Below are 26678 nucleotides of genomic sequence, written 5' to 3' on the forward strand. Positions count from 1 at the left end.
GGAATTGAACCCAGGTCCCTGGCTCTGTGAGGCAGTGATGCTAACCACTGTGCCATCATGACCTCTAGCATGAAGATCTGTTTCCTCCTGAATTATTATAAGATTATATTGTAAACTATTATGATACTACTCTAATAAACATACGTAACTGTAGTTTTGTCACTGTTGAATCATCTTTATAAAAGGTAACCATTTCACTACAATTTTGCAGAGTGCAATAAGCAACAGTTCCAAAGAGGACATGGATAACAGAAGCAGAGCATCAAGTAAGGACGCAATTAACGAAGAAGCAGAAAGGAAGATGCTGAGTGCAGTACCCACTCGAGGTGAAACAGCCATGTGCAATTTTCTTTAGTTTTGAGAAACGATTGAATGCAATTTTTTTACAAGGTTTGGAAAATCAAAATGCTATGTTTGGGGCAGCGATGTTTATTTATTAGTGTCACAAGTAAGGCTTACATTAACACTGCAATGAAGTTACTGTGAAAATCCCCTAGTCGCCACACTCCGGCGCCTGTTCGGGTTACACTGAGGGAGAATTTAGCATGGCCAATGCACTTAACCAGCACGTCTTTTGGACTGCGGGAGGAAACCAAGGCACCCAGAGGAAACCCATAAAGACATGGAGAGAACATGCAGACTTTGCACAGGCAGTGACCCAAACTGGGAATTTAACCAGGGTCCCTGGTGCTGTGAGGCAGCAGTGCTAACTACTGTGCCACCGTGCCGCCCCCAATGGAATGGTGGAATGCTTAATTAAAATATTCAAGACTGAGAACAATAGTTTCTTTGTTGTGTGGGGAGAAAATCAATGATGGGCCAATGATTGATTTGTACCTCAACTCCATTTTCCAATCATGAATTGGAATTTGAAGTGTGACACACCTGATAATATTACCAATAAACTGGTAGTTTTCTGAAGATATGAACATATTGTATAATATAAATGGGTGTTTTTCTGGTTGGCGATCAGTGACTAGTGGTGTGCCTCAGGGATCAGTGTTGGGACTGCAATTGTTTACAATTTACATAGATGATTTGGAGTTGGGGACCAAGTGTGGTGTATCAAAATTCACAGTTGACACTAAGATGAGTGGTGGAGCAAAGTGTGCAGAGGAAGCTGAAAGTCTGCAAAGGGATATAGATAGTCTAAGTGAGTGGGCGAGGGTCTGGCAGATGGAGTACAAATGTTGGTAAATGTGAGGTCATCCATTTTGGCAGGAATAGCAGAAAAATTGACTATTATTTAAATGGTAAAAAATTGCAGCATGCTGCTGTGCAGAGGGACCTGGGTGTCCTTGTGCATGAATCACAAAAAGTTGGTTTGCAGGTGCAGCAGGTAATTAAGAAGGCAAATGGAATTTTGTCCTTCATTGTTAGAGGGGTGGAGTTTAAAAACAGCGAGGTTATGTTGCAGCTATATAAGGTGCTGGTGAGGCCACACCTGGAGTGCTGTGTACAGTTTTGGTCTCCTTACTTGAGAAAGAATGTACTGGCACTGGAGGGAGTGCAGAGGAGATTCACCGGGTTGATTTCTGAGTTGAGAGGTTTGGCTTATGAGGACAGAGCTTATAGACTGGGACTATAGTCATTGGAATTTCAGAAGAATCATAGAATCCCTACAGTGCAGGAGGAGGCCGTTCGGCCCATTGATTTTTCACCAACCATAATGCCACCCAGACCCTATTTCTGTAACCCCACATATTTACCCTGATAATCCCCCTGCCACTAAGGGGCAATTTAGCATGGCCAATCAACCTAACCCACCCATCTTTGGACTGTGGGAGGAAACTGGAGCACCCACGTAGACACAGGGAGAATGTGCAAACTCCGCACTGACAGTAATCCAAGGCTGGAATTGAACCTGGGTCTCTGGCGCTGAGGCTAACCACTGTGCCGCCCTAACGAGGGGGGATGTTATAGAAACATAGAAAATTATGAAGGGAATCGATAAGATAGAACCAGTCCACTGATAGGTGAAACTAGAACTAGGGGACATAGCCTCAAAATACGGGGGAGCAGATTTAGGACTGAGTTGAGGAGGAACTTCCTCACCCAAAGAATTGTGAATCTGTGGAATTCCCTGCCCAGTGAAGCAGTCGAAGCTACCTCACTGAATGTTTTTAAGGTAAAGATAGATTTTTGAACCTTAAAAGAATTAAGGGTTATGGTGAGTCCACGAAAAGATCAGCCATGATCTTATTGAATGGCGGAGCAGGCTCGAGGGGCCAGATGGTCTACTCCTGCTCCTAGTTCTTGTGCTGTTATGTTCTTTAATATAGAACATTTGGAAGTGAGAGCAATGTTCAATTCAACATGGTTTCAAAGTGCGTGGTTTGATGAAACTAGAGAAGGTGCCGAAGAAATTCGCCAGAATGTTGACTGGGCTGGAATGTTTGAGCTATGAAGATCGGCTGGTTAGGCTGGGGTTGTTTTCCTTGGAGCAGAGAAGGCTGAGGGGGATCTGATCAAGGTGCGCAAAATTATGAGGGACATAGATAGGGTAGGTAGGAATAAACTTTTCCCCTTGGTAGAGGGGCCAATAACCAGGGGCATAGATTTAAGGTAAGGGGCAGGATGTTCAGAGGGGATTTGAGGAAAAACATTTTTACCCAGAGGGTGATGGGGGCACCATAGCATACAAGGTTACATTCCAACTGCTGGAAAATGGGATTAGAATAGATAGAAGCTTGATGGCCAGCGCACACACAATGGGCCGATGGACCTCTTTCTGTGCTCTGACGGGTAATCTCCCCAAAAAATATTCCAAGTTTCATAAAAGTCTGAAAACGGGTGAGTGTCACACCTGTTTATTTCGGTGTTGGGCACTGCAAACTTCACATATATACTGTCAGTTTTTTTTGACAGCAGGGAGATTTGCACCAATGGACGGGATGGAGGAGCCTGAGCTTGCCGGGAAAACTGGCTTCAGAGTGCTCGTGTGCCATTGCACAGGTCCGCCCCGATCTCTCAGTGAACTGGGAAACCCCCTCCCACATCCCCCAACCCTCCCCAAATAACGTCTGGTCTCTGCTGGTGGAGACCAGTAGTGATTCTCACCGATGTGAGGCCACACTGATGAGAGGCAAGCAGCTGTGAAAGCGGAAACAGCCTCGCGGGACACAATGTCATTCAAATGAAGACATTCTAAATGCAAATCCTGCTGGCAAAACAGGACCGGGAACATTGTGTGCAGTGATGAACCAGCCACGAACCTGATCTCTGGCCTCATGCACAATTTTACTGGCTCACCGTGCCGATAGACTGGCGCGGTGAGCCGGAAAGATCACGCCCTATGACTCTATGGTGGAGAGGAACAGTTAAGTATAACAAGAACAATTTCTTATATTTGTATGGCACTTTCAATGTAATAAAATGTCCCAAAGTATGCGCACAGGAGCATTATAACATAAAGGATGGCAGAGCAACATAGGAAACTATTAAAACAGATAACTAAAATTTTGGTCAAATGGTAGGTTTTAAGGAATGCCATAAAGGAGGAAAATGATATAGAAAGGCAGAGAGGGGTAGGGAGGGAATTCCAGACCTTAGGACCTATCCAATGGAAAGCACGGCCACCAGTGATGGAGGGATTAAAATCGAGGATGCTTAAGAGGGCAGAATTAAATAAGCATTGACATCTTGGAATGTTGTGGGGCTTGAGGAGATGAGAGTGGTAGGTAGGGAGGGATAAGATCATGAAGGAATTTGAATACAAGGATGAGAATTTTAAAATCAAGACTTTGACTGGGAACCAATGTGTGCAGAGGGGCAATAGAGAAAGGGGATCAGGTACGAGTTAAGACACAGACAGCAGAGCTTTGGATGACCTCAAATTTGCATAGGTTAGAATGTGGGAGACCAGCCAGGCCTCGCAATAGTGAAGCCAAAAGATGAAGCCAAAAAGAGATCCTACATAACAATTCATCAGATCAGATCTGCATTGTAGTTGATCGATCCATCAATCCAAGTTTAACCTCCCCCAATCCTACAGCATCCATCATGAGCTGAACCACCGAGAAACAGTATCCATGGAGGCTGAGGCATGTGGGATAGGGGGGCGAGCCTCACCTCCAAGGTTCAGAGAGCACACATTTACAATGACTGGAATCTGTGACCCCAGCCCAGTACATTATGGCGGACATCCAAATTCCCACCAAGTTACAGGCATGACTGATGTGTTCATTGTGAAGCAACACCATCAATGTACTAGGAACCTTGCACAGGGAGGAAGCACTGGACTGAACACCTTGCCTTTATCTTGTGCAGGAATGGAGTTTTCACTTCGCAGGAATGGAGTTTTCACTTCAGACTGACAGAAACACAGCTCTCATAACAAGGAGCCAGAGAAAGCGTGAAATGAATTGGAGTTTATTTACAGAAGCGAACATTATTTACAAGAGATTAAAACTCTTGTCCATGCTATACAACTACAACTTTGTATTCCTTACCCTGTTGTTATGTGTTGGTGCAACCCAATGTCCATGACAGAAGTGGAGGCAACCTGCTAACTGCTATGTCCTGTTATCTGTGATGACTCTAGAGCACTGAGACCTGGGGAAGGCTGGCCTACATTCGGGGTCCTGTTGTGTGGCAGTGCCATTCTCCTCAGCCCGTGGAACTGGAGCTGATGCAGGCGGAACACTCCTTGGTGGATGGCCCCATACTGTGCACCAGCTGATCCTCCCTATGGGTGCTTTGCTCCTTGGGATACAGGGGCAGCTGGACTGAGCTTGAGAAGCTCTGCCAATCTCTGGCATTGGCCCATCAATATGACCATGGCCAATCTCATCTCAGCCTCCTCCTCCTTCCTGCCTGCTCCCCATAACCCTTCATCCTGCTGCTAATTAAAAACCTATCTGTCTCCTCCTCAAATTTGTTTAGTCTTCCGGCATCCACTGCACTCTGGGATAGAGAATTCCACAGATTCACAACCCTCCGAGTGAAGTAATTCCTCCTCATTTCTGTTTTAAATCTGCCACCCCTTAGCCTAAAACTATGGCCTCTTGTTCTAGAATGTCCAAGGGGAAACATCTGCTCTATGTCTACACTGTCAATCCCCTTTAGCATCTTATTTACCTCAATTAGATCTTCTCTCATTCTTCTAAAGTCCAGTGAGTATAGACCATAAACTGCTCAATCTCTCTTCATAAGACAAGTCCTTCATCCCTGGAATCAATCTAGTGGACCTTCTCTGAACTGCCACCATTGGTGCATTTACATCCTTCCTCAAGTAAGGGGATCAAAACTGTGCGCAGTCCTCCATTTGCAGTCTCAACAATGACCTATCCAGTTTCGATGTGAAGATGCCGGCGTTGGACTGGGGTGGGCACAGTAAGAAGTCTCCCAACACCAGGTTAAAGTCCAACAGGAAGCCCTGTCTGGGAACACTTCAGCAGTCAAGGGCATTCAGCCTCAGATCTTCGGGTAAGCGTTCTCCAAGGCGGCCTTCAAGACACACGACAACGCAGAATCGCTGAGCAGAAACTGATAGCCAAGTTCCGCACACATGAGGTTGGCCTCAACCGGGATCTTGGGTTCATGTCACACTACGTGCAACCCCCACCATTTGGCCTGGGCTTGCAAAATCCTACTAACTGTCCTGGCTTGAGACAATTCACATCCCTTTAACCTGTGCTTTACCCTCTCTCCACTGGCATTGTTTGTACCTGTAAAAACGTGATTATCTGAAAAGACTCGTACTCCGACCGTTATCTTGCCATTGAGTCTGCGTTTATATATGCCCTGTTTTTGAACCCAAGTCTCCACTCACCTGATGAAGAAGCAGCGCTCCCATAGCTCGTGCTGCCAAATAAACCTGTTGGACTTTAACCTGGTGTTGTGAGACTTCTTACTATGCAGTTTCAACAGCATTTCCCTACTTTTATACTCTATTTACCTTCCTTATTACCTGCTACACCTGCATACTAACTCTCTGCGATGCATGCACAAGGACACCCAGATCCCTCTGCACCGAGGCATCTTGAAGTTTCTCTCTATTTAGATAGTAAGTTGCATTTTTATTCCTCAAACCAAAATGGATAACCTCACACTTATCCACGCAAACTTCCATCTGCCACATTTTGGCACACTCACCTAACCTATCTATATTCATTTGTAAATTTTTTATTTTCTCATTGCAACTTCCTATCCCAACTATTTTAGCGTTAGTTGCAAATTTGGCTTTAGTACCTTCTGTATTATTTGTTTTGATTTATTATTGTCACATGAATTAGTGTACAGTGAAAAGTATTGTTTCTTGCGCACTATACAAACAAAGCATACCATAAATAAAGGAAAGGAGAGAGTGGAAAATGCAGTGTTACATAGTGAAGGTGTAGAGAAATATCAACTTAATGCAAGGTAGCTTCATTCAACTATAGCACTGACCTACCCTTGCCCAGCCCCATCCAACAGGAACCCCACCCTTGATTAACCCACCCCTCACTGTCTCCCTTTGCATCTCCACCAGTGAGCTGGCAGCCATTTCCAGAGGCTCATCATCTAATGGGGGGCTCAGTGGTTACCTAGTCTCCAGTAGCCTTCTGAGTGCTGGAGATCTGACTGTCCCTGCCTCCAACTGCTGCAGGGATGTGTCTGAGAGTTGTTCTCCTGAAAGTGAGCCAGAGTCTAAACTTGCCTCACTGAGGTGTGCATCTCTGTGCTGGTGGAGGGTGCAGGTGAGGACTGTAACCATTCATCCTGAGTCCCCTCATCCTCAGACGTTCTCAGGAGGCCGCTGGGCTGGCTAGATGTCTGCTGGTACCTCAAAAGACAAAAGGACAGTTTTACTGAACTGAAGCTAATTCAGAGTACACTGCACTCACTGGATTGGGTGAAGCGATGGAACTGAGATCCCAACTCGGTTGTTGTGGGAAGCCAAGCCCGGTATCACCCCAGGAGTGATCCCAGTCCTCGCGGGCGAGCTCTGCAGTGGCCTCCTCAAACATGATGATGCCGATGATCACTGTCATCCCTCCCTTGGTCTGGGATTGCTGCATGCAAGTTTGGCAAAACAAAACAAAGAAATGTGATCAGATGGGATGGAGCAGAGGTTGGGTGGAATGCATGTGCACTGCGTGTGGTGTGCCCTACCAAGGAGGATCAGAGATTGGAGTGTGGGCAACAAGACAGATGGGATGGTGGTGTTCTGAAAGTCTTGTTGAGAGAGTAAGTGTTGATATGCTCCCCCTGTTAATGGATGTGTGAGATCCATGAAGAAAGTAAGTATTTGAGTACATGCTGAGAGCTTGGTATTAGAGAGAGCTGAGAGAAGACTTACTCTGGTGGAGCGGATGAGATCATTCATCTGCATTCTGGATGGCAGTTCGCAGATGGGTGATAGCTGTGCTGACCTCCTGGGCTGGAGAGGTGAGGTTGGTGTGCTTCTTTGAGTCATCTCGGGGGTGGAGGCTGTGCTGGTGGGCCCGGGCCATCTGAATCAGGGCCTCAAAGACCCTGGCATTGAAAGCTGATTCTGCCGCCTTCTCGAGGCTGCTAGCCTTTTCCCTCTGGGTTCCGGACATGTTGGAGAGTCTGGTGAAGACAGGTGGGTTGGAGAGAGTGACATGAGTGTGCTGAGCTGGTATTTAAATATGGCGCCGGGACCTTAGAATACACCAGCTGAGGCCAGGTGGATGAATCAGCCGCAGTCCCACCAGGATAGTTGGAAGGGAGCTCACTTCTGCACAATTAATAAGGTTTTAAATGCAGAATCTGGCATAGGATCCTACTATTCTGGTCAGTGGGACAGGCACACTGAGCTGCCCATCACTGAACATAATTTCAAAATGGGAGAAATCCACCCTTTGTTTTTAGATAAACATATTCAATTCCGCATGTCTTTTGATAGCTACACAATGTTTTGATTTGATTTGATTTATTATTGTCACATGTATTAGCATACAGTGAAAAGTATTGTTTCTTGCGTACTATAGAGACAAAGCATACCGTTTATAGAGAAGGAAATGAGAGAGTGCAGAACGTAGCATTACAATTATAGCTAGGGTGTAGAGAAAAATCAACTTAATGCAAGGTAGGTCCGCTCAAAAGTCTGATGGCAGCAGGGAAGAAGCTGTTCTTGAGTTAGTTGGCACGTGACCTCCAACTTTTGTACTGTTTTCCTGACAGAAGAAGGTGGAAGAGAGAATGTCCGGGGTGCGTGGGGTCCTTAATTATATTGGCTGCTTTGCTGAGGCAGCGGGAAGTGTAGACAGAGTCAATGGATGGGAGGCTGGTTCGCGTGATGGATTGGGCTACATTCACGACCTTTTGTAGTTTCTTGTGGTCTTGGGCAGAGCAGGAGCCATACCAAGCTGTGATACAACCAGAAAGTATGCTTTCTATGGTGCACCTGTAAACGTTGGTGAGAGTCGTAGCTGACATGCCAAATTTCCTTAGTCTTCTGAAGAAAGTAGAGGCGTTGGTGGGCTTTCTTAACTATGGCGTCGGCGTGGAGGTACCAGAACAGGTTGTTGGTGATCTGGACACCTAAAAACCTTAAGCTCTCGACCGTTTGTCCCTTTTGATGTAGACAGGAGCATGTTCTCCTTTACGCTTCCTGAAGTCGATGAGAATCTCCTTCGTTTTGTTGACATTGAGGGAGAGATTATTGTCATTGCACCAGTTCACCAGATTCTCTATCTCATTCCTGTACTCTGTCTCGTCATTGTTTGAGATCCAACCCACTACAGTGGTGTCGTGCAGTTAACTCCTTGGTTGCTGTTTGTTAGAAGTATATGAAAAGCAGTCTTCATTAGTGCATCTCTGTGAGAGGCTTTTATTGAACTGATCTCAAAATGTCTGTCTCTGGCATGGCCAAAGACGATGGGATGTCTGAGGTGTCAATCAGACAGGTTACATTTCAAAATCCAAAAATCCCCCCTTTCATATTGAACTAAAGATACAAACACTGTTAGATTTTGAATAATGTGGAGATGCCGGCGTTGGACTGGGGTAAACACAGTAAGGAGTTTAACAACACCAGGTTAAAGTCCAACAGGTTTATTTGGTAGCAGATGCCACTAGCTTTCGGAGCGCTGCCCCTTCGTCAGGTGGAGTGGAGGAATGCTCACAAACAGGGCATACAGAGACACAAACTGAATTTACAGAATAATGATTGGAATGCAGTCTTTACAGATAATCAAGTCTTAAAGGTACAGACAATGTGAGGGGAGAGAGCATTAAGCACAGGTTAAAGAGATGTGTATTGTCTCCAGACAGGACAGCCAGTGAGATTCTGCAAGTCCAGGCAAGCTGTGGGGGTTACAGATAGTGTGACACGAACCCAAGATCCCGGTTGAGGCCGTCCTCATGTGTGCGGAACTTGGCTATCAGTTTCTGCTCAGCGACTCTGCGCTATCGTGTGTCGTGAAGGCCGCCTTGGAGAATGCTTACGCGAAGATCAGAGGCCGAATGCCTGTGACCGCTGAAGTGCTCCCCAACTCGGCCAACGTTGTCTACCTGATACGCTGCAGGAAAGGATGTCCCGAGGCATGGTACATTGGGGAAACCATGCAGACGCTACGACAATGGATGAATGAACACCGCTCGACAATCACCAGGCAAGACTGTTCTCTTCCTGTTGGGGAGTACTTCAGCGGTCACGGGCATTCGGCCTCTGATCTTCGGGTACGCATTCTCCAAGGTGGCCTTCACGACACACGACAGTGCAGAGTCGCTGAGCAGAAACTGATAGCCAAGTTCCGCACACATGAGGATGGCCTCAACCAGGATCTTGGGTTCATGTCACACTATCTGTAACCCCCACAGCTTGCCTGGACTTGCAGAATCTCACTGGCTGTCCTGTCTGGAGACAATACACTTCTCTTTAACCTGTCCTTAATGCTCGCTCCACTCACATTGTCTGTACCTTTAAGACTTGATTATAAGACCATAAGACCATAAGACCATAAGACATAGGAGCGGAAGTAAGGCCATTCGGCCCATCGAGTCCACTCCACCATTCAATCATGGTTGATTTCAACTCCATTTACCCGCTCTCTCCCCATAGCCCTTAATTCCTCGAGAAATAAATTATCTGTAAAGACTGCATTCCAATCATTATTCTGTAAATTCAGTTTGTGTCTCTGTATGCCCTGTTTGTGAGCATTTCTCCACTCCACCTGATGAAGGGGCAGCGCTCCGAAAGCTAGTGGCATTTGCTACCAAATAAACCTGTTAGACGTTAACCTGGTATTGTTAAACTTCTTACCAGATCTTGAATACACAGTGCAGGTCATCTGACTATAAGTGGCCACTTTTGCAGTAGCACATGGTTCCTTTGAAAAGAAAACAGAAGTTAACTTCATAGAGTCCACCATGAATAAAATCTGTATCTTAAAAGTTAGTAACATGATATATCTTTTGTGGGCATAACAATAGCCAAACTGAAGAAGGGATATCAAGAACTAAGTCAAAGATGAGTGAGTCAAGGAGGATCCTATAGAGGGATAGGGAGATGAAGAGACTCCTATCAGCAGCTGTACATGTCTGGCAGAATCTTCCTGGTTGTGTGCGGCCAAGTTTGTAGGCAGGGCTAGGAGGAATTTCATAGAAGCTGGTGAGTGTGCCGACACAGTGCTGACTCCTGGAGATCCTCCCAGAGCCAGTCCTCAGCTGCAAATTAGGGTAGCTGCTGGGATGTTAACGATATGGTTGGTGGTGGGTGTTCCTGGAGTGGAGGGTAGTTTGGGCTGAGGAGAATAATGCCTCGTTGTGCTTGATGTGGTCCAGCTCTATCTAAGCAGTTGTGCTCCTGGTACATTCAAGCCTGTGCCACTTGGACTTGAGGGAAGTAAGAATGCTGTCATGCCAAGCAATGCCCAAAAAGAGAATTCTGTTGTCGGTCACAGCTTGATTTAATTTGTGGTTTTTTTTCGTACATCCAGAAAGTCCACCACCAGATGCCGGAATTTGGCACATTGTTGACTTTAGCCAGTACACACCACTGGGTGGAGTTTATTATTTTGATGTCCTGAAGTTGCCACCTCAGCCCAAGCTCGTTAAAGGGTGGAGAATCGTCCAGGTAAAAGCTTTGTACACTTTCATAATGCAATACCCCGAATGCTGTTTAAACAATTTTTTTTATTGCAAGAGATATAGTCAGCATATGCAATAGTGATACTTTGTGATATCAGGCAGAAACAATTGCGTTTAAAGAATGAATCAGTGGGGGAGTGGTTGGAGGGAAAGACTATGTTCTTGTGTCACATGTAGTAAAATTGTAAATATATTAATCAAGAGCTTATGAGGAGAGATTAAACAGATTGGATCTGTACTCGTTGGAGTTTAGAAGGCTGAGGGGGGATCTTATAGAGACATATAAGATAATGAAGGGGCTGGATAGGGTAGAGGTGGAGAGATTCTTTCCACTTAGAAGGGAAACCAGAACTAGAGGGCACAGCCTCAAAATAAGGGGGGGCCGGTTCAGAACAGAGTTGAGGGGGAACTTCTTCTCTCAGAGGGTAGTGAATCTCTGGAATTCTCTGCCCATTGAAGTGGTGGAGGCTTCCTCGTTGAATATGTTTAAATCACGGGTAGATAGTTTTCTGATCGATAAGGGAATTAGGGGATATGGGGAGCAGGCGGGTAAGTGGAACTGATTCGCTTCAGATCAGCCATGATCTTGTTGAATGGCGGGGCAGGCTCGAAGGGCCAGATGGCCTACTCCTGCTCCTATTTCTTATTCTTAAGAGTGTGTTTCTGATTTTTGCGACGCAAAATGGTAAACTCAACCTTTTCCAGCATTCGACTTCTCACAAAGAAGGCAAGTCAGAGAATTAGAGCTGCAAGAATTTCAAGTCTCCATTTTAAAATTTGAGTGCATCATCACAGCAAGTGCTTCCCAATCTATTTTTCCATATTTTAATACACAAAAGTTAATGCAACCCCAGATGCCAACAAAAACAAACAGCAATAAAGCAGCATTGTAACATTCAGTATATAATTATTAAAGTTTGCTCTATTATAGATCAACATAATATATCAAATGAATATGAAAATCTGTTTGTAAAGTTATTTGTAAAAAAGTTATTGTTTTATGTACTCATTAGTCCATTACTTCACCTGAGCCACTGCAGCTCCTGGACTTTGGCCAGAAAGCAACAGAAACACAGCAGGGAGTCTTGAGCTGGCTGAATTTGGCACCCAGATCATTCCACAACGCCAGGGTGACGGGCCTGGGCTTAGACATGCTCAGCAATTACCAAGTGCAATCCTGGGGCTGGGCTTTAGAGCATCATTATTGGCCACGGGCTGGAGCCCATGGCCAGAGGAGAGAAACCAAGACAAGGGCAGGACACCATCTGGGCCTCAGTGCCAGTGCAGGGCACAGTCTCTGAGGAGTGGGAGTTTGCAACCTAACTCACTGCTTTTGTGACACCAATTGGGCTTGTAAACCACAGTTTGGGAAGCACTGGTCTGAGCTAAAACTTCAGTGCTGCATCAAATGCTGCATTGTTGGAGAGGATGTCTTTCAGTTGAGGTTAAACCGAGGCTTTGTGGTTATAGGGAATCCTTCGCCACTATTCAAGAGCAGTAAGTACACTCAGCACGCTGGACAACATTACTCTCTCAATCAACAGCAATCAAAAATAGGTTATATGAATTGATTTAATAATGTAAGGAAGACATCCTGCTTCCCAGTTTTCAACTGGACAGGTCAAGCCAAGAAATAGGCAAATGGCAAACGAGGCATTATTCTCGAAGTGCTTTAATAAGCTGGGTTAGAGTGAACATTGTTTAATCTTGACAAAATAATCATTTCACTTGTTATGGTAATTTGTTGGAGGATGAAAAGTTTTGGCTTAGAGATGGTATCAGTTGGCATCTGACATCTGATCGAGTTCAGAAAGGATGCGTGGGTACATGGAACAGAAGTCATGGGAACATGGGAAGAAAAGAAGGTAAGATTTTTAGATGGTTACCAAAAAGGGGAACGTTTAAACAGTTGTCACAAAGTTAATTTTGTAGCACAGTACAGAACATATAACAGCAAGTGAATATGTGCAAGGTGCTGGCCAGGAGAAACAGATAAGGTGACATAAAGGAACGAGGTTGTATATATAGCATATATACATATCATCACTTGATGGCATTGCAGAGAAAGATGGGATTGGTTGACTGTGAGATAAGATGGAATAGCTTTACAGGAATATTGTTGGTATACAAGGACAGATCATGTAATTGGTGAATGTCCTGGAATGTCAGGTATGAAGGCCTGAGGCCTGTAATGCATCTCAGTTTTCAATAGACAATGGTGCAGGCCATGAATGTAAAGGGATATGAGGGCAGTAAATGGACTACTGTTTACAGGTCCTATGGACCAAGGGCAGATCTATTTATTGAATTTAAACCCATTGCAACTAAATTTATGGTAATTTGAAGTGATTGTGGCATTAGTTTGAGAAAGAAACCTGAGTGAGGCTTCGAGTGACTGCTGGTGACTACAGCTACTGGTCACTAATAGTGAGTTACACTGAGCACGGGTTGCCTCAATGTCCGAAATTCCGGGCGCAGTGTGACCCATCCTCCGCACCCACCGGAATGGGGACACTTGGTGGAAAATCACCCCCCTGAACTGGGGGCTGCGGCCAATTTCAATTGTGTGGCTTTTGCTACCAAATAAACCTGTTGGACTTTAACCTGGTGTTGTTAAACTTCTTACTGTGTTTACCCCAGTCCAACGCCGGCATCTCCACATCATGCCAATTTTATGGACAGTCATTGTTTCAAGCAAAGTGTCCATTGAACCAACGTTAATGTTTGCAGAAACTTGAGCAAAGTGATTGTAGATTTAACTTGCTTACGTTTTACGTTTTGTGAATTTTTGCACCATTGATTCTGCCCAGATTGCGGAAATATCTGTAAGGCAGAAATAAATAGAAGTTTGTATAGAAGATCCAGACAATAAAGAAAAACTTACCCAAGGAACTGTTCATCTGCTTTAAGCACATTCACTGTTTCATCTCGAGTTTGGGTCTTGGATGGGTTTCCTGAGGGTTTGTTTGTGACTGTTATTTGTAAAATCCATTCCTGTTTATTTACATCTCAGGTTCTACTTCTTCCCACCAGATCTCAGTTACTTAATCATGTGTACACTGCATCACAGTTGCCCCGTAGTTACCTTTAATAAGGTGCTCCTGATGTTAACCCTTTACTCTACAGTCACTGAGTATTTTAGCGTACAAATAGTATGCGTGTAATGAATAAACGTATTGTTCTATCCTTTTTTAGCTAAAGGATACAGGATTGCTGACCTTCCCGTATCCACCAGAGCTCACCAAGGAAGACAATCCCATCATACCAGATGAAAAGGAAGGTGAAAACCTTCGGGCACCACCTGCTGGAATCACCATCAAGCTTCCTCCCAAAGCACTGTTCTTTGAACAGCCCAAGCCTGTTCGATGGGATCCAGAAGGTAGCAAATTCACTCAGCGTACAAGTTTATCAGTTTTTAAATAATAGGCAAAAATACTGGACAGGTGCAGCAGGCCGATCAGTGTTTTATAGTTTGACCCCTTACATAGAAATCTTGATCTTCTTGGTTTCAGTTGAGTTGGAATGTAAGGTTCAAATATGAAAGAAGAGTAAGTACATTAACATATTTCTGTATCATTTCTGATCAGTGGATTTACATCACTCCTGAAGTTGATCTTTTCAAACATTCTATTGATTAGGGACATTAAAAAAAAACTTGATGCTTACTCCAATTAAATATGTATTTTCAAAGTCCATAACGTCTGTTGACCTAGAGGAATATGCATCAGTCATTGAGGGTCTGATAAGATCGATCAATGGGCATAAACCTTAAATAATATTCCCTGACAAAGTGACAAGGGAAAGTTAGATGGAGTTTTTGTGAAAGTGCCTCTCAAAGGTTAACTTTATTTAATCCATCGGCGGCGGCGGTGGTTCTGAATGATAGACAATCCCACCCTAAACAAGAACAGAAGATGCCAGAGAAACTCTGCAGCTTTGCCAGTTTTCCCGGTCTGTTCTTGTTTCACATTCCAGCATCCGCACTATTTTCCAGAGTCGCTTGTCACTATGGTTTACAACTGCTTATTCATCAGGAGAAATCCTACCAGCCTCCATTTCTGGGTGCTCTGGATATCCAATGAATTACAGGCCAGTGAGTCTCACTTCATTGGTAGGGAAATTATTGGAAAGAATTCTGAGGGGCAGAATTAATCTCCACTCGGAGAAGCAAGGATTAATTAAGGATAGTCAGCATGGTTTTGTCAGGGGAAGATCATGCCGAACAAATTTGATATAATCTTTTGAGTAGGCGGGCTGCGAGGGCAGTGCGGTTAATGCTGTCTATATGGACTTCAGTAAGGCTTTTGACAAGGTCCCGCATGGGAGACTCATCAAGGTGGTAAGGGCTCATGGGATCCAGGGCAATTTGGCAAATTGGATCCAAAATTGGCTGAGTGGCAGGAGGCAGAGGGTGATGATCGAAGGTTGCTTTTGTGACTGGAAGCTTGTGTCCAGAGGTGTACCACAGGGATCGGTGCTGGGTCCCTTGCTGTTTGTAGTGTACATTAACGATCTAGATGTGAATGTGGGAGGTATGATCAGTAAGCTTACAGATGACATGAAAATTGGTGGTGTGGTAAATAGCGAGGAGGAAAGCCTTAGATTACAGGGTGACATAGACGGGTTAGTCAGATGGGCAGAAAAGTGGCAAATAGACTTTAACCCTGAAAAGTGTGAGGTGATGCATTGTGTGAGGAATAACAAGACAAGGGAATACACACTGAACACTAGGAAGCGAGGAAGTACAAGGGGCACGGTGGCACAGTGGTTAGCACTGCTGCCTCACAGTGCCAGGGACCCGGGTTCGATTCCCGCTGTGGGTCACTGTCTGTGCACGTTCTCCCCATGTCTGGGTTTCCTTCGTCTGCTCCGATTTCCTGCCACAGTCCGAAAGACGTGCTGGTTAGATGTGTTGACCATGCTAAATTCTCCCTCTGTTTACCCGAACAGAGTGTGGCAACTGGGAATTTCACAGTAACTTCATTACAGTGTTAATGTAAGCCTGCTTGTGACACTAATAAATAAAACTTAAAACCAGAGGGATCTTGGGGTGTATGTCCAAAGATACCTGAAGGCAGCAGGACGGGGAGGTAAGGTGATTAATAAGGCATATGGGATACTTGCCTTTATTAGCCAAAGCATCGAATAGAAGAGCAGGGAGATTATGATGGAACTGTATAAAACACTCATTAGGCCACAGCTGGAGTACTGTGTGCAGTTCTGGCCACCACACTATAGGAAGGAATGATTGCACTAGAAAGGTTGCAGAGGAGATTCACCAGGATGTTGCCTGGGCTGGAGCATTTCAGCTGTGAAGAGGGGCTGGTTAGGCTGGGGTTGTTTTCCTTAAAGCAGAGAAGGCTGAGGGGGGATCTCATCGAGGTGCACAAAATTATGTGGGACATGCTAGGGTAGATAGGAAGATCTTTCCCCTTAGTAGAGGGGTCAATAACCAGGGGCCATGGATTTGAAGTAAGGGGCAGAAGATTTAGAGGGGATTTGAAGAAAAACTTCACCCAGAGGGTGGTGGGAATCTGAAACTCACTGCCTGAAAGGGTGATAGAGGCGGGAACCCTCACAACATTTAAGAAGCATTTAGATGAGCACTGGAAATGCTGTAGCATACAAGGCTGTGGACCAAGTGCTGGAAAATGGGATTAGAATAGATAGGTCCTTGATGGCCAGCTCAGACACGTTGGGCCAAAGGGCCTCCTTATGCACTGTAAAACTTTATGACTATGATTCTATACCTACCGCCCGTCAACTTGGTATCACACTTTTTCCTTTATCTTGCAAAGTGGCAGACAAAGCACATGATTAAGTCTGTTTCCATGGCTAGTTTTTTCCTAGAACGGGTTGCCAGCCTATCGCTAGATGCCAGAAAGGAACCACACTGCATCAAATGTGGCTGACCAGGAGACTCTCCCACTCTTACTGCCTGCCATTGGTGTATATTAGAAGGATTTACAGATTGACAAGCATCTTGTTTGGCCATGTTATGAACATACCTTCCTTGGCCACCAATCTTGGGATTGAACTGAAACCTGAAGCTTCTGGTCAGAGGTGCCACAGAGCCTTGGGGGACTTTGGCGCTTAAAGAGTTGGCTCCTTGGGGGCAAAGGTTACCCTCAGAACATCTGGTTAAAGATGGCCATTTGCTATCCACATCGTGCAGCTGAGGAGAGATTAAATACATTTTGCCACAAGGTCCTTAATAGAGCCAACTATGGGCCTCCCGCTTGTACCAGTCAGGCAGGGCTCTTCAATACTCACCAGAGAGTGTGTCCAGTATCGTGACGTTTACTACGTCATGCACAACATTGTGCTGTGAAGTGGGGGATGTGTTGCCTGAGAGAGACATTGAGGAACTAGGTGTCTTCTTGGATGAGGAGAACGTTGAAAGGGATGGCTCTGAAGAGGATGAGGATTCAGACAAGCTACATGAGGTTGTCATTACACGGGTACAACGCGGTAGATGTGCCCGTGACAACTTGATAGCTTTAAGATTCCAGGAGGATTACGGTGATATCAAATTTTCACTATCAATGTTTCCTTCAGCTTTCAATGCACAGAACGCCCCAACACCTTAATTCTCAGCTTGAACATCTCATGAAAGGTTAAACGTCTCACAATATCACAGAAATATTGTTAGTCACCGTATGTCCTAACAGTGGGATTATCCTTAGAAGGGAAAGTAGCCTTGGCAATATGTGGCTGCTATGTAAAATGTTGAGCACTCCCTTAATGCACATCATTAAGCAACTCCACAGAGTATAATCCTTTCACTCACTGCCGCCAGTCATTGTGCACAGCAACGTTTAAGCAATTCCAATTCCAAATCACACAGGAGTGCTTTCATACAAGTAGACACCAGCTCAATATGACGGCTCAAGTACTTATCCCATTCCTTAATGCTTTCTGCATGGACGGCTCAACAGTGTGCAGCAGTTGGAGAGTTCCATTGTCCCATTGCTAGTTCTCCACAATGGAGGATACTGAGGCTTCATCTTGCTGATTCCCCCCACCCCACCCCAGTCACCTTTTACACATCGGGACACAGTGACCTTTAACTCTGCATCATGAAGTGAAGCTGCAAGGTTTGTTTGGACTGCCCTCACAGAGAGTGCCTCCTCAGGACAATGCTTTGATGATTAGCAAACACTCAGGACCCTGCAATCACTGGAAGCCAGACAAGTCCCTGTCCTGGATGAGCTTTGCATTAGGGTGAAACCTGAACCAATTAGTATTGACACAGCAGCCAACGACTACACTTTCCCTCCATGGACGCTGCTGAGGCCTTAGGAGATTTGCAGTTGCATCATTTTAACATGGTCAAAGGTCAAACCTTTCAATTTTTCCTAAGTCAGTGCCATGCAATGAATTCCACATCAAGTTGTGTGCTCTGCCTTTACACATGGATCATGTGAAGCCCTGTAAAGGACCTGTCCAAATCTTTTGCATGGCAGGCACAGGTAAGGAGATGGCTTCATCAGTGTGAGCACACAACTCCAACATCACACACTCATACCCCTCATGCAGATATTTGTAAGTTTTCCGATTGATTCTTACCTCCTTAGTTCGTGTCACGTGTGGAGTGACTGGACACTCAGCATGGAGTAACGTTCAGCCTTAAACGTGGAGGCGTTTAAACAAGCTGCAGAGAGAAATGGACACTTATGAGCTTTGAAGCTTGAAATTACTTTTCCATGAACTCGCTCCAAAGTAAATACCACTAGGGAAACAAATATAACCCTCGTTGTAACTATTAGTTGTGCCATCCACAAACACCAGACATCAGTGCAACTGCAGCACAATCATTAACCTGGATGAATATTTCTCCAGAGCCTGAAATTCAGTAGTGACCCGTGTATTGTCCAGCCGTCATTGTCACAAACGATGTGTATTTCCCGATGTTGCAGATGTGGAAACAAAGGTGAGGGTGTCTGGGAATTAATGCAACTGACAATCCAGATTGGAATTCATTCAGGGCCTAAATTTTGGATCTTTAAATGACAATGGGACATGGTGGGGTCTGTTTTCCTCTTCAGAAACTTCTTCTTCAGAAACTTCTTTATTAAGCGTCCTTTATACTGAGCATTTTACAGAAAGCGAACAAAGAATTACTTAAGAGAGAGAGAAAAAAAGCAGCAAAAGTCCACGCTGGATCAAACAACTCAAAACATAGTCTGGATTGAACTGAGGCAGCACGGTGGCACAGTGGTTCGCACTGTTGCCTCACAGCACTAGGGTCCCAGGTTCGATTCCCGGCTTGGGTCACTGTCTGTGTGGAGTTTGCACGTTCTCCCCGTGTCTGCGTGGGTTTCCTCCGGGTGCTCCGGTTTCCTCCCACATTCTGAAAGACGTGCTGCTTAGGTGCATTGACCCAAACAGGTGCCGTAGTGTGGCGACTAGGGGAATTCCACAGTAACTTCATTGCAGTGTTAATGTAAGCCTACTTGAGACTAATAAATAAACTTTACTTTAAACATCGATCTGTGTCTACAGTATAACTGAATACTTATCTTGTGTTATGAAAGAGCTGGGTACAAGCAGTCTCCAGCTGCATTAAAACACTTTGCAGCTGTGGCCATGGAAGCTTCTGTTTAGCTTATGAGAAAGCTTGTTTACCTTACATTGTACTTTCAGAGAATGTAGCTAAGTTTCTAGGCTGAACCCAGAATTCCAAGCTGATGTGGCCAAATTAGCTTAAGTTAGCTCAAAGCATAGCACAATTAGTTACATTAGGCAGAAATACCTTAAAATGAAGCCTTTTAACTGGGCAAACCATACAGAGAGTCCCACAGACATTGAAAAAAATAGAATGGATGAGATTTGGTAAAGGATTAATTCAACATATATTTACAGAAGTGAAAAATCAGCACAACAAGTGAACACATGTCTGAATTTCTCTTAACGTATCATTATGTCGAGGTGCAGCCCCAACATCTGCAGCAGTGGCAGCCTGCTGACTGCTATGTCCTGTTGCCGGAGATGTCTTTGATAGTGTCCTCTGGTGGCCCGAAGCCTTGAAGGCCCCAGCTTGCTAAAGGGTCTCCTGTTCAGGTGCAGCTGCACTCTCCGCGACCTGACCTGCTGGAGTTGATGGGACCATGGGCAGAGGGGATTTAGAGCAGCAGTGCACCCTTGGAGTGTTCTGGTTGGATGCCCTCGCCCCCCACCCCCCTCCCGATTGTCTGGCTGGCGCTCCTCCCTTTGGGCACCTGATGGCCTGCTCCCTGATTCCTGAGGAAAAATGACACATAGATGGAGGTTGAGGTGTCCTCTCCCTTCTCATTCGCTACTGCTGAAATGTACCCATGGCTAGAGGGATGGTGAGCACAGTAAGAGTTTTAACAACACCAGGTTAAAGTCCAACAGGTTTATTTGGTAGTAAAATAAACCTGTTGGACTTTAACCTGGTGTTGTTAAAACTCTTACTGTGCTCACCCCAGTCCAACACCGGCATCTCCACATCATGACTACCATAGAGTGATGGTGCGCAGGTCTGAATGAAAATCTGGTACCTGGGTGTTGGTTGGATGGATGGAGTTAAGGTACAGATGGCACATGATCTATTGAATGGCAGAACATACTCAGAGAATAGAATGATGTCCTCCTATTCATGATCCCAGCCGTACTGATTCCTGACCTCCTTCCTCACCATTCCCCAATTCCTGAACACCAATTGGAGCTTCATTCCTGCCTCCTGATTGCCTACCTTGTCCCGCCCATTACCCTACTAGGTTGCGAGGGTCCTTGGCTGTGGTCCTCTTAGCTGGTGTTCCCTCCCACCCTTATGTCAGGTTGCCCATTTGACTGGATGCGTCTACAAATGCGGGATGTCCACACTTCGGCCATGCTGAGTTTATCTGTCATTTTCAGCAAAACCCACACCACCTCTTGAACATTGGGCAAAGTGTTAATTCTGGAATTTGTAACACCTTTTTGCAAAGGATTCCTTCCTGGAGACATCTGGGTTTGTTGTGAACTTTACCCATGATATCAGACAATTAACTAATCTGTGGGCTCCTCTGGTGGGTGCCTACAAAGGCAGCGAAATGGTTTTGCTCTAATGTAATATTTATAGAATAACAATTGAAAAATCACATAAAACAAGCATGATAAAATTCTGAGTCAGAGTCCAGGCTCACATCAGAATGAGTGGAGTGAGTGGGCCTCCCTGGGGGAGTCTTCTGCATTGCTCTGGTCACCTTTATTTCTTGATCTACACTGTGCAGATTTAACATTGGAGTGAAGTGATGCACTCATGGAATCATCCCACAGAGTTGAAATGTCTAGATTTTGTTCCCCCAATGTCCTACTCGTTGTTTGGGGAGCCAGTTTTGATGTATCAGCACTGTGATTCTTTCTCCATCACTTTGAGCACCTTCCCCTCCAATGCCCATCCTCACCCAGAATCAGCCTCTGCCTTCCACAATGCTTATCTGCCACCTTGCTGCAATCCACAGCCAACCCGAGTCCTCTGCCATCCTGCTGATCATCAGGACCTGACCCTAGTGCCCCACAACTTAACTCACCTAGCTTAAAGGGCACCTCGTCCTTTATGTGCCCTCTCCCTGAAGCTGCAGCCACAGGGGTGGCCTCAACTGGCAGTGGCCCTGCTGAAGCTGCTTGGCCCTGGCAGCTCCTGGGATCAGGCTTAGATGGTGGCAACCTTTAATTGCTGCTGTGGGCAATTTGCCATCCAGGGTCCACCATCAGCCAAAGCAGGGTCAGCTCCCACTTTCGACCCTGGTGGCATGACTTCGCCTTCAATGGCATGGTGGCACAGTGGTTAGCACTGCTGCCTCACAGCTCCAGGGACCCAGGTTCAAATCCCAGGTTGGTCTGTGTGGAGTGTCCACGTTCTCCCCATGTGTGCGTGGTTTTCCTCCCACAGTCCAAAGGTGTGCGGGTTAGGTTGATTGGCCATGCCAAATTGCCCCTTAGTGTCCCGGGATGCGTAGTTTAGAGGGATTAGTGGGGTAAATATGTAGGGGATAGGGCCTGGGTGGGATTGTTGTCGGTGCAACTTGATGGGCCGAATGGACCCCTTCTGCACTTTAGGGATTCTATGATACAATTCAATCTCAGCCTTAACCACTTGTTTCTAATTGAAAGGTAAACAATGGAGGACAGATGGCATTCACAGTATCACATATGAAGCAGAGGAACAGATATTGTCCTTTAAGATGGACACATTCAACATTTTCACCCTGGTTCAGAGATACCATGTCAATATGCCTTTCCGATCCTGGGAAATCAGACCTCTGGCTAAAGATGAAGCTATGTTAACTGTTGTTGCTGCTTTCACCAAAGTGGAAATTCGAATCAAGGTATTTTTTTTCTGATTTTGTTGCAATTCAATGTTGGGTATGAGTCAGTACTAAACCAACAATTCCAGAGGTCAGAAAGTATATTGAATTCAATATATTTGGACAGCGTGTTGGCTGCTACCAGAAAAATGACAATGAAGGCTACTGGATTGTTGTTAAAAACACAACTGGTTGCACAATATCATTATGTGGAGATGCCGGCATTGGACTGGGGTAAACACAGTAAGAAATCTAACAACACCAGGTTATGGACTTTAACCTGGTGTTGTTAGACTTCTTACTGTGCACAATATCATTGTAAGAAGTTTAAAACACCAGGTTAAAGTCCAACAGGTTTATTTGGTAGCAAAAGCCACACAAGCTTTCGGAGCCTTAAGCCCCTTCTTCAGGTGAGTGAAGGGGCTTAAGGCTCCGAAAGCTTGTGTGGCTTTTGCTACCAAATAAACCTGTTGGACTTTAACCTGGTGTTGTTAAACTTCTCACTGAGTTTACCCCAGTCCAACGCCGGCATCTCCACATCACAATATCATTACCAGAGAAGGAAATCTAAAAGCCCTACTTGGTCTGACGTTCACACAGCTCGTTTCAAGGCTCCCTGACCCAGCTACCAAAAATCACAAAACAGAATGATATCATTATATGCCCTTGATATAGTTGCTATCTTGTAATACTTCCACAGCAGGGAATATTAACAATGAGATACACCATTGGTATTTCATTGTACTGATGTATGTTGAGTATTAGAGAAACTTGTCAGTACTGGTTTATGGTAAAGTTTATCAATGGTTGTAAGGTTTATTAAGTATAAGTAAACCACAGTAAAATAAAGTTAGCGTAAGTGAAGTAGTTAAGAAATTACAGGGCAACTCAGTCATTGGAATGTGTGTCCTGTAGTCACGGACACCATGATGTGGAGATTCATGGACACTACCAGTGACCGAGATAACCACATGTGCAGCGAGTGTCACCAGCTGCAGAAATAAGCTCTGGATTTTTGAGCAGCAGTTAGAGTCATTGTCATGCATCCACGAGGCTGAGAGCTTTGTGGATAGCATATCCAGAGAGGTGGTTACTCTGCAGACTAGGAGCATGGAGACAGATGGGAAAGGCTGCACGTCAGGCATTCCAAGAGAACTAGGCAAGTAGTGCAAGAGTCCGGAGATCCCACTCATTATCGGTTCTCTGTTTTGGATGCTGGTGAGGGTGTTGGTTCCTTGCAGGAGTGCAGTCAGATCTAAGTTTGTGACACCATGGGCAGTCCAGCTCCACAGGATGGGAGGAAGAAGAGGACAAGTGCAGTGAAGAGAAGGGATCAATTCATTAGAGGAACAGGCAGGCATTTCTGTGGCCATAGCTGTGACTCCAGAATGGCATGTTGCCTTCCTGTTGCCAGGGTCACAGAGACACTGGGGGAGGTTGAACAATGACCTAGGTAGGAAAGGGGGATGAGGTTCTGAAAACAGATTTCGGGGAACTAGACAGGAGATTGAAAAGCTGGACCTCTAAAGCAGTAATCTCAGGATTATTTCCAGTTCCACATGCTGGTGAACATAGAAACAGGAGAATTGAGTGATTGAACACATGGCTGGAGAACTGGTGTAGGAGGGAAGCCATCAGATTTCCGAGGTATTGGGACTGGTTCGGGGGCAAGTGGAACATCTAAAAGATGTACGGGCTGTATCTTAGCAGAGCCAGTACTTATATCTTCACACTGTTGGGAAGGGTTTAAACTCGATTGGCAGCAGGGTGGGCAATGCAAAACTGGTAAAAGGAAGTAGAAATATAACAAGCAAAAATGGAAGACAGGCATAGCATAGGCATACATCAAATAGGGAAAGACTAATGTTAAAAAGGCAGAATTAAAGACATTCCATCTGGTTGCATGTAGCATTTGCAAAAAGGTTGATGATTCCAATGACCAAAGCGAGGTAAATGGGTATGATTTAATTACTGTTACGGAGATGTGGCTACAGGGTGACCAAGATTGGGATCTAAATATACATGGATATTTGACATTTAGGAGGGATAGGCATAAAGGGAAAGGAAGTGGGGTAGTGCTGTTAATAAGGGGTAGAATCAGTACATTAGTGAGAGAATCTTAGATTGAAGGAGCCAATAAACAGGAAGGGACAGCAAACATTGGAGCTGTTCATTTATGGGCCACCAAATTGCAGTGGTAATGATGGACGTGATATAAATCAGAAAATTAGAGATGCTTGTAACATGGGTAATTCAGTAATAATGGGTAACTTCAATTTACACATAGACTGGAACAACCAAATCAGCACTAATGCTGTGAGGGAGGAATTTCTGGAATGTGCATCTCTGGAACAGCATGTTGAGGAGCCAACTTAAGATCAGGATATTTGGATTCAGTGTTGTGTAGTGAGAAAGGGCTAATTAACAACCTTGCTGTCAAGGAGTCTTTGGGAAAAAGTGAGAATAATGTGATAGAATTTCATATTGAGTTTGAATGCAATGTAGTTCATTCTGAAGCTCACCATTTAAATCTGAACAAAGGAAACTATGAAGGCATGGGGGCAAGTTGATTATACTGACTCTGGAAAATAGATTAAAAGATTTGATGGCAGACAGGCAATGGCTAGTACTTAAGGAAACACTGCATGGTCTATGACAGATATACATTCCGCTAAGGCACAAATACCCAAAGAGAAAGATAAATCAACTGTGGCTAATAAAAAGTGTTAAATTTTGCATTAGATCAAAGGAAATGGCTTATAAGGATCCCAGCAAATGTGATAAGCTTGAGGAGTGGGAGCAATTTAGAACCCAAAGGAGAACCAAGAAACTGATTAAGAAAGGGAAAAGAGAACAAGAATGTGAACCAGGGAGGAACATAAAGACAGACTGTGAAAGCTTCTTTAGATATGTGAGAAGGAAAAGATTAGGTAGAACAAATGTGGGCCCGTTTCATGTGGGGGACAGGAAAATCTATGTCGTGGAGAGCAAGGAAGTGGCGGACAAACTAAACAGTTACTTTGCACCTTCATGGAAGAAGATACAGAAAATCTCCCAGATACACGAGGCTACCAAGGGACTTGTGAAACCGAGGAACTAGAAGAAATGGGTATTAGTAGAGGTAGTATTTGAAAAGGTTAACTGGATTGATGGTTGATAAACACCCTGGACCCAATGAGCTTCATCCCAAAGGGGGTGGCTGGAGAGATTGTGGATGCACTGGTGGTTATCCTTCAAAATTCTGTAGATTCTGGAAAGGTTGTTGCGGACTGGAAATTACTCTTTACTCTTAATATTTTTACTCTTTTTGATTGTTAAGATATTTTTGTCTATCAGTTTGATGCAATGCAAATATTTCCAGTTAGATTTGCATTATTAAAATCATTGTAGAAAGGGCTGTTCCTGAAATGAGATGTTATACGAGTAAGTTGTGATGGCTAAGAATGACTGTGTTTGTATAATAGTGCTTCCTATGAAAACAAATTCCACAATTTAATGACACTCTGCTGGAGGTTTTACATTCTTTGGTACTGTGCCTTTTCTAGTTTTAAGAAATGCATATTATTTTTTTAATGGGTAAATGTTCTCCAAACACAATGGCCAGGGCCACCTCCTCCTCTCACATAACCTACTTTTAACCAGGATGATTTACCTTTCACTTTTTCTAAATGTCAAAACTCTTTTCAGAACTTTCCCCTGCCCATTCCCCAACCCAAATAACAACCTTGGTACAGTCCCCATCCCAGATAACAATCTCGGTACATTGAGAAAGCCAGCCACGACAAAAGGTGACCGACTTATTTAAGAAAATTGATCTTCTTCAAACAAAGGATGTGGTAAAATGGAATTTTAAAAATATTTTAACAAAACCTTCTGCAGGGAAACATAGTTCAGCCTTGTGACACAGGAGCAGTTTATTGTATACAGTCTAATACCTCAAACTCAACTGTGGTGGTAAATATTTAAATTCATAAACCAGTTAATAGCATATTGTTAACAATAGACATTCTCCACAGCTTGTTCTGTAATATATCAGCTATCACACTGATAGACCACTGATATTACTTTTTCTATCTGGACAAATTGGAGTTTAATTAGAATCAATCTTAATATTTTATGGCAAAAGTCTTCTGCAGAGGAGAATATGAGAATAGAGTGGATTTTGAAGAGCACCTATTTTTTTCTTTTATTTAAGATAGCAGCCAATAAACTCACACCCACCATACATTAATAACAGATGCCAATCTGACTGGAACCTGGTAACAGAGTTTGTTTTGTTTTTGTTCAAAGAACACTTCAAGTTGCGGACAGTTAAACTTCCAA

The 26678-nt window shown here is 44.5% G+C and overlaps 1 protein-coding gene across 1 annotated transcript in view; it reads left to right on the forward strand.

Annotated features, from left to right (window-relative positions):
* The window catches only part of dnai7 (dynein axonemal intermediate chain 7), an 83906-nt gene that overhangs the window by 42150 nt on the left and 15078 nt on the right, over positions 1–26678 (forward strand). Inside the window, exons 10-13 of the mRNA XM_078234758.1 lie at positions 186–326; positions 10890–11026; positions 14236–14419; positions 22162–22376. Coding sequence (XP_078090884.1) covers positions 186–326; positions 10890–11026; positions 14236–14419; positions 22162–22376 — 677 coding nt within the window. The remainder of the gene's footprint in view (positions 1–185; positions 327–10889; positions 11027–14235; positions 14420–22161; positions 22377–26678) is intronic.

The sequence above is a fragment of the Mustelus asterias genome, chromosome 19, assembly GCF_964213995.1.
Source record: "Mustelus asterias chromosome 19, sMusAst1.hap1.1, whole genome shotgun sequence".
In the NCBI taxonomy this organism is placed as follows: Eukaryota; Metazoa; Chordata; class Chondrichthyes; order Carcharhiniformes; family Triakidae; genus Mustelus; species Mustelus asterias.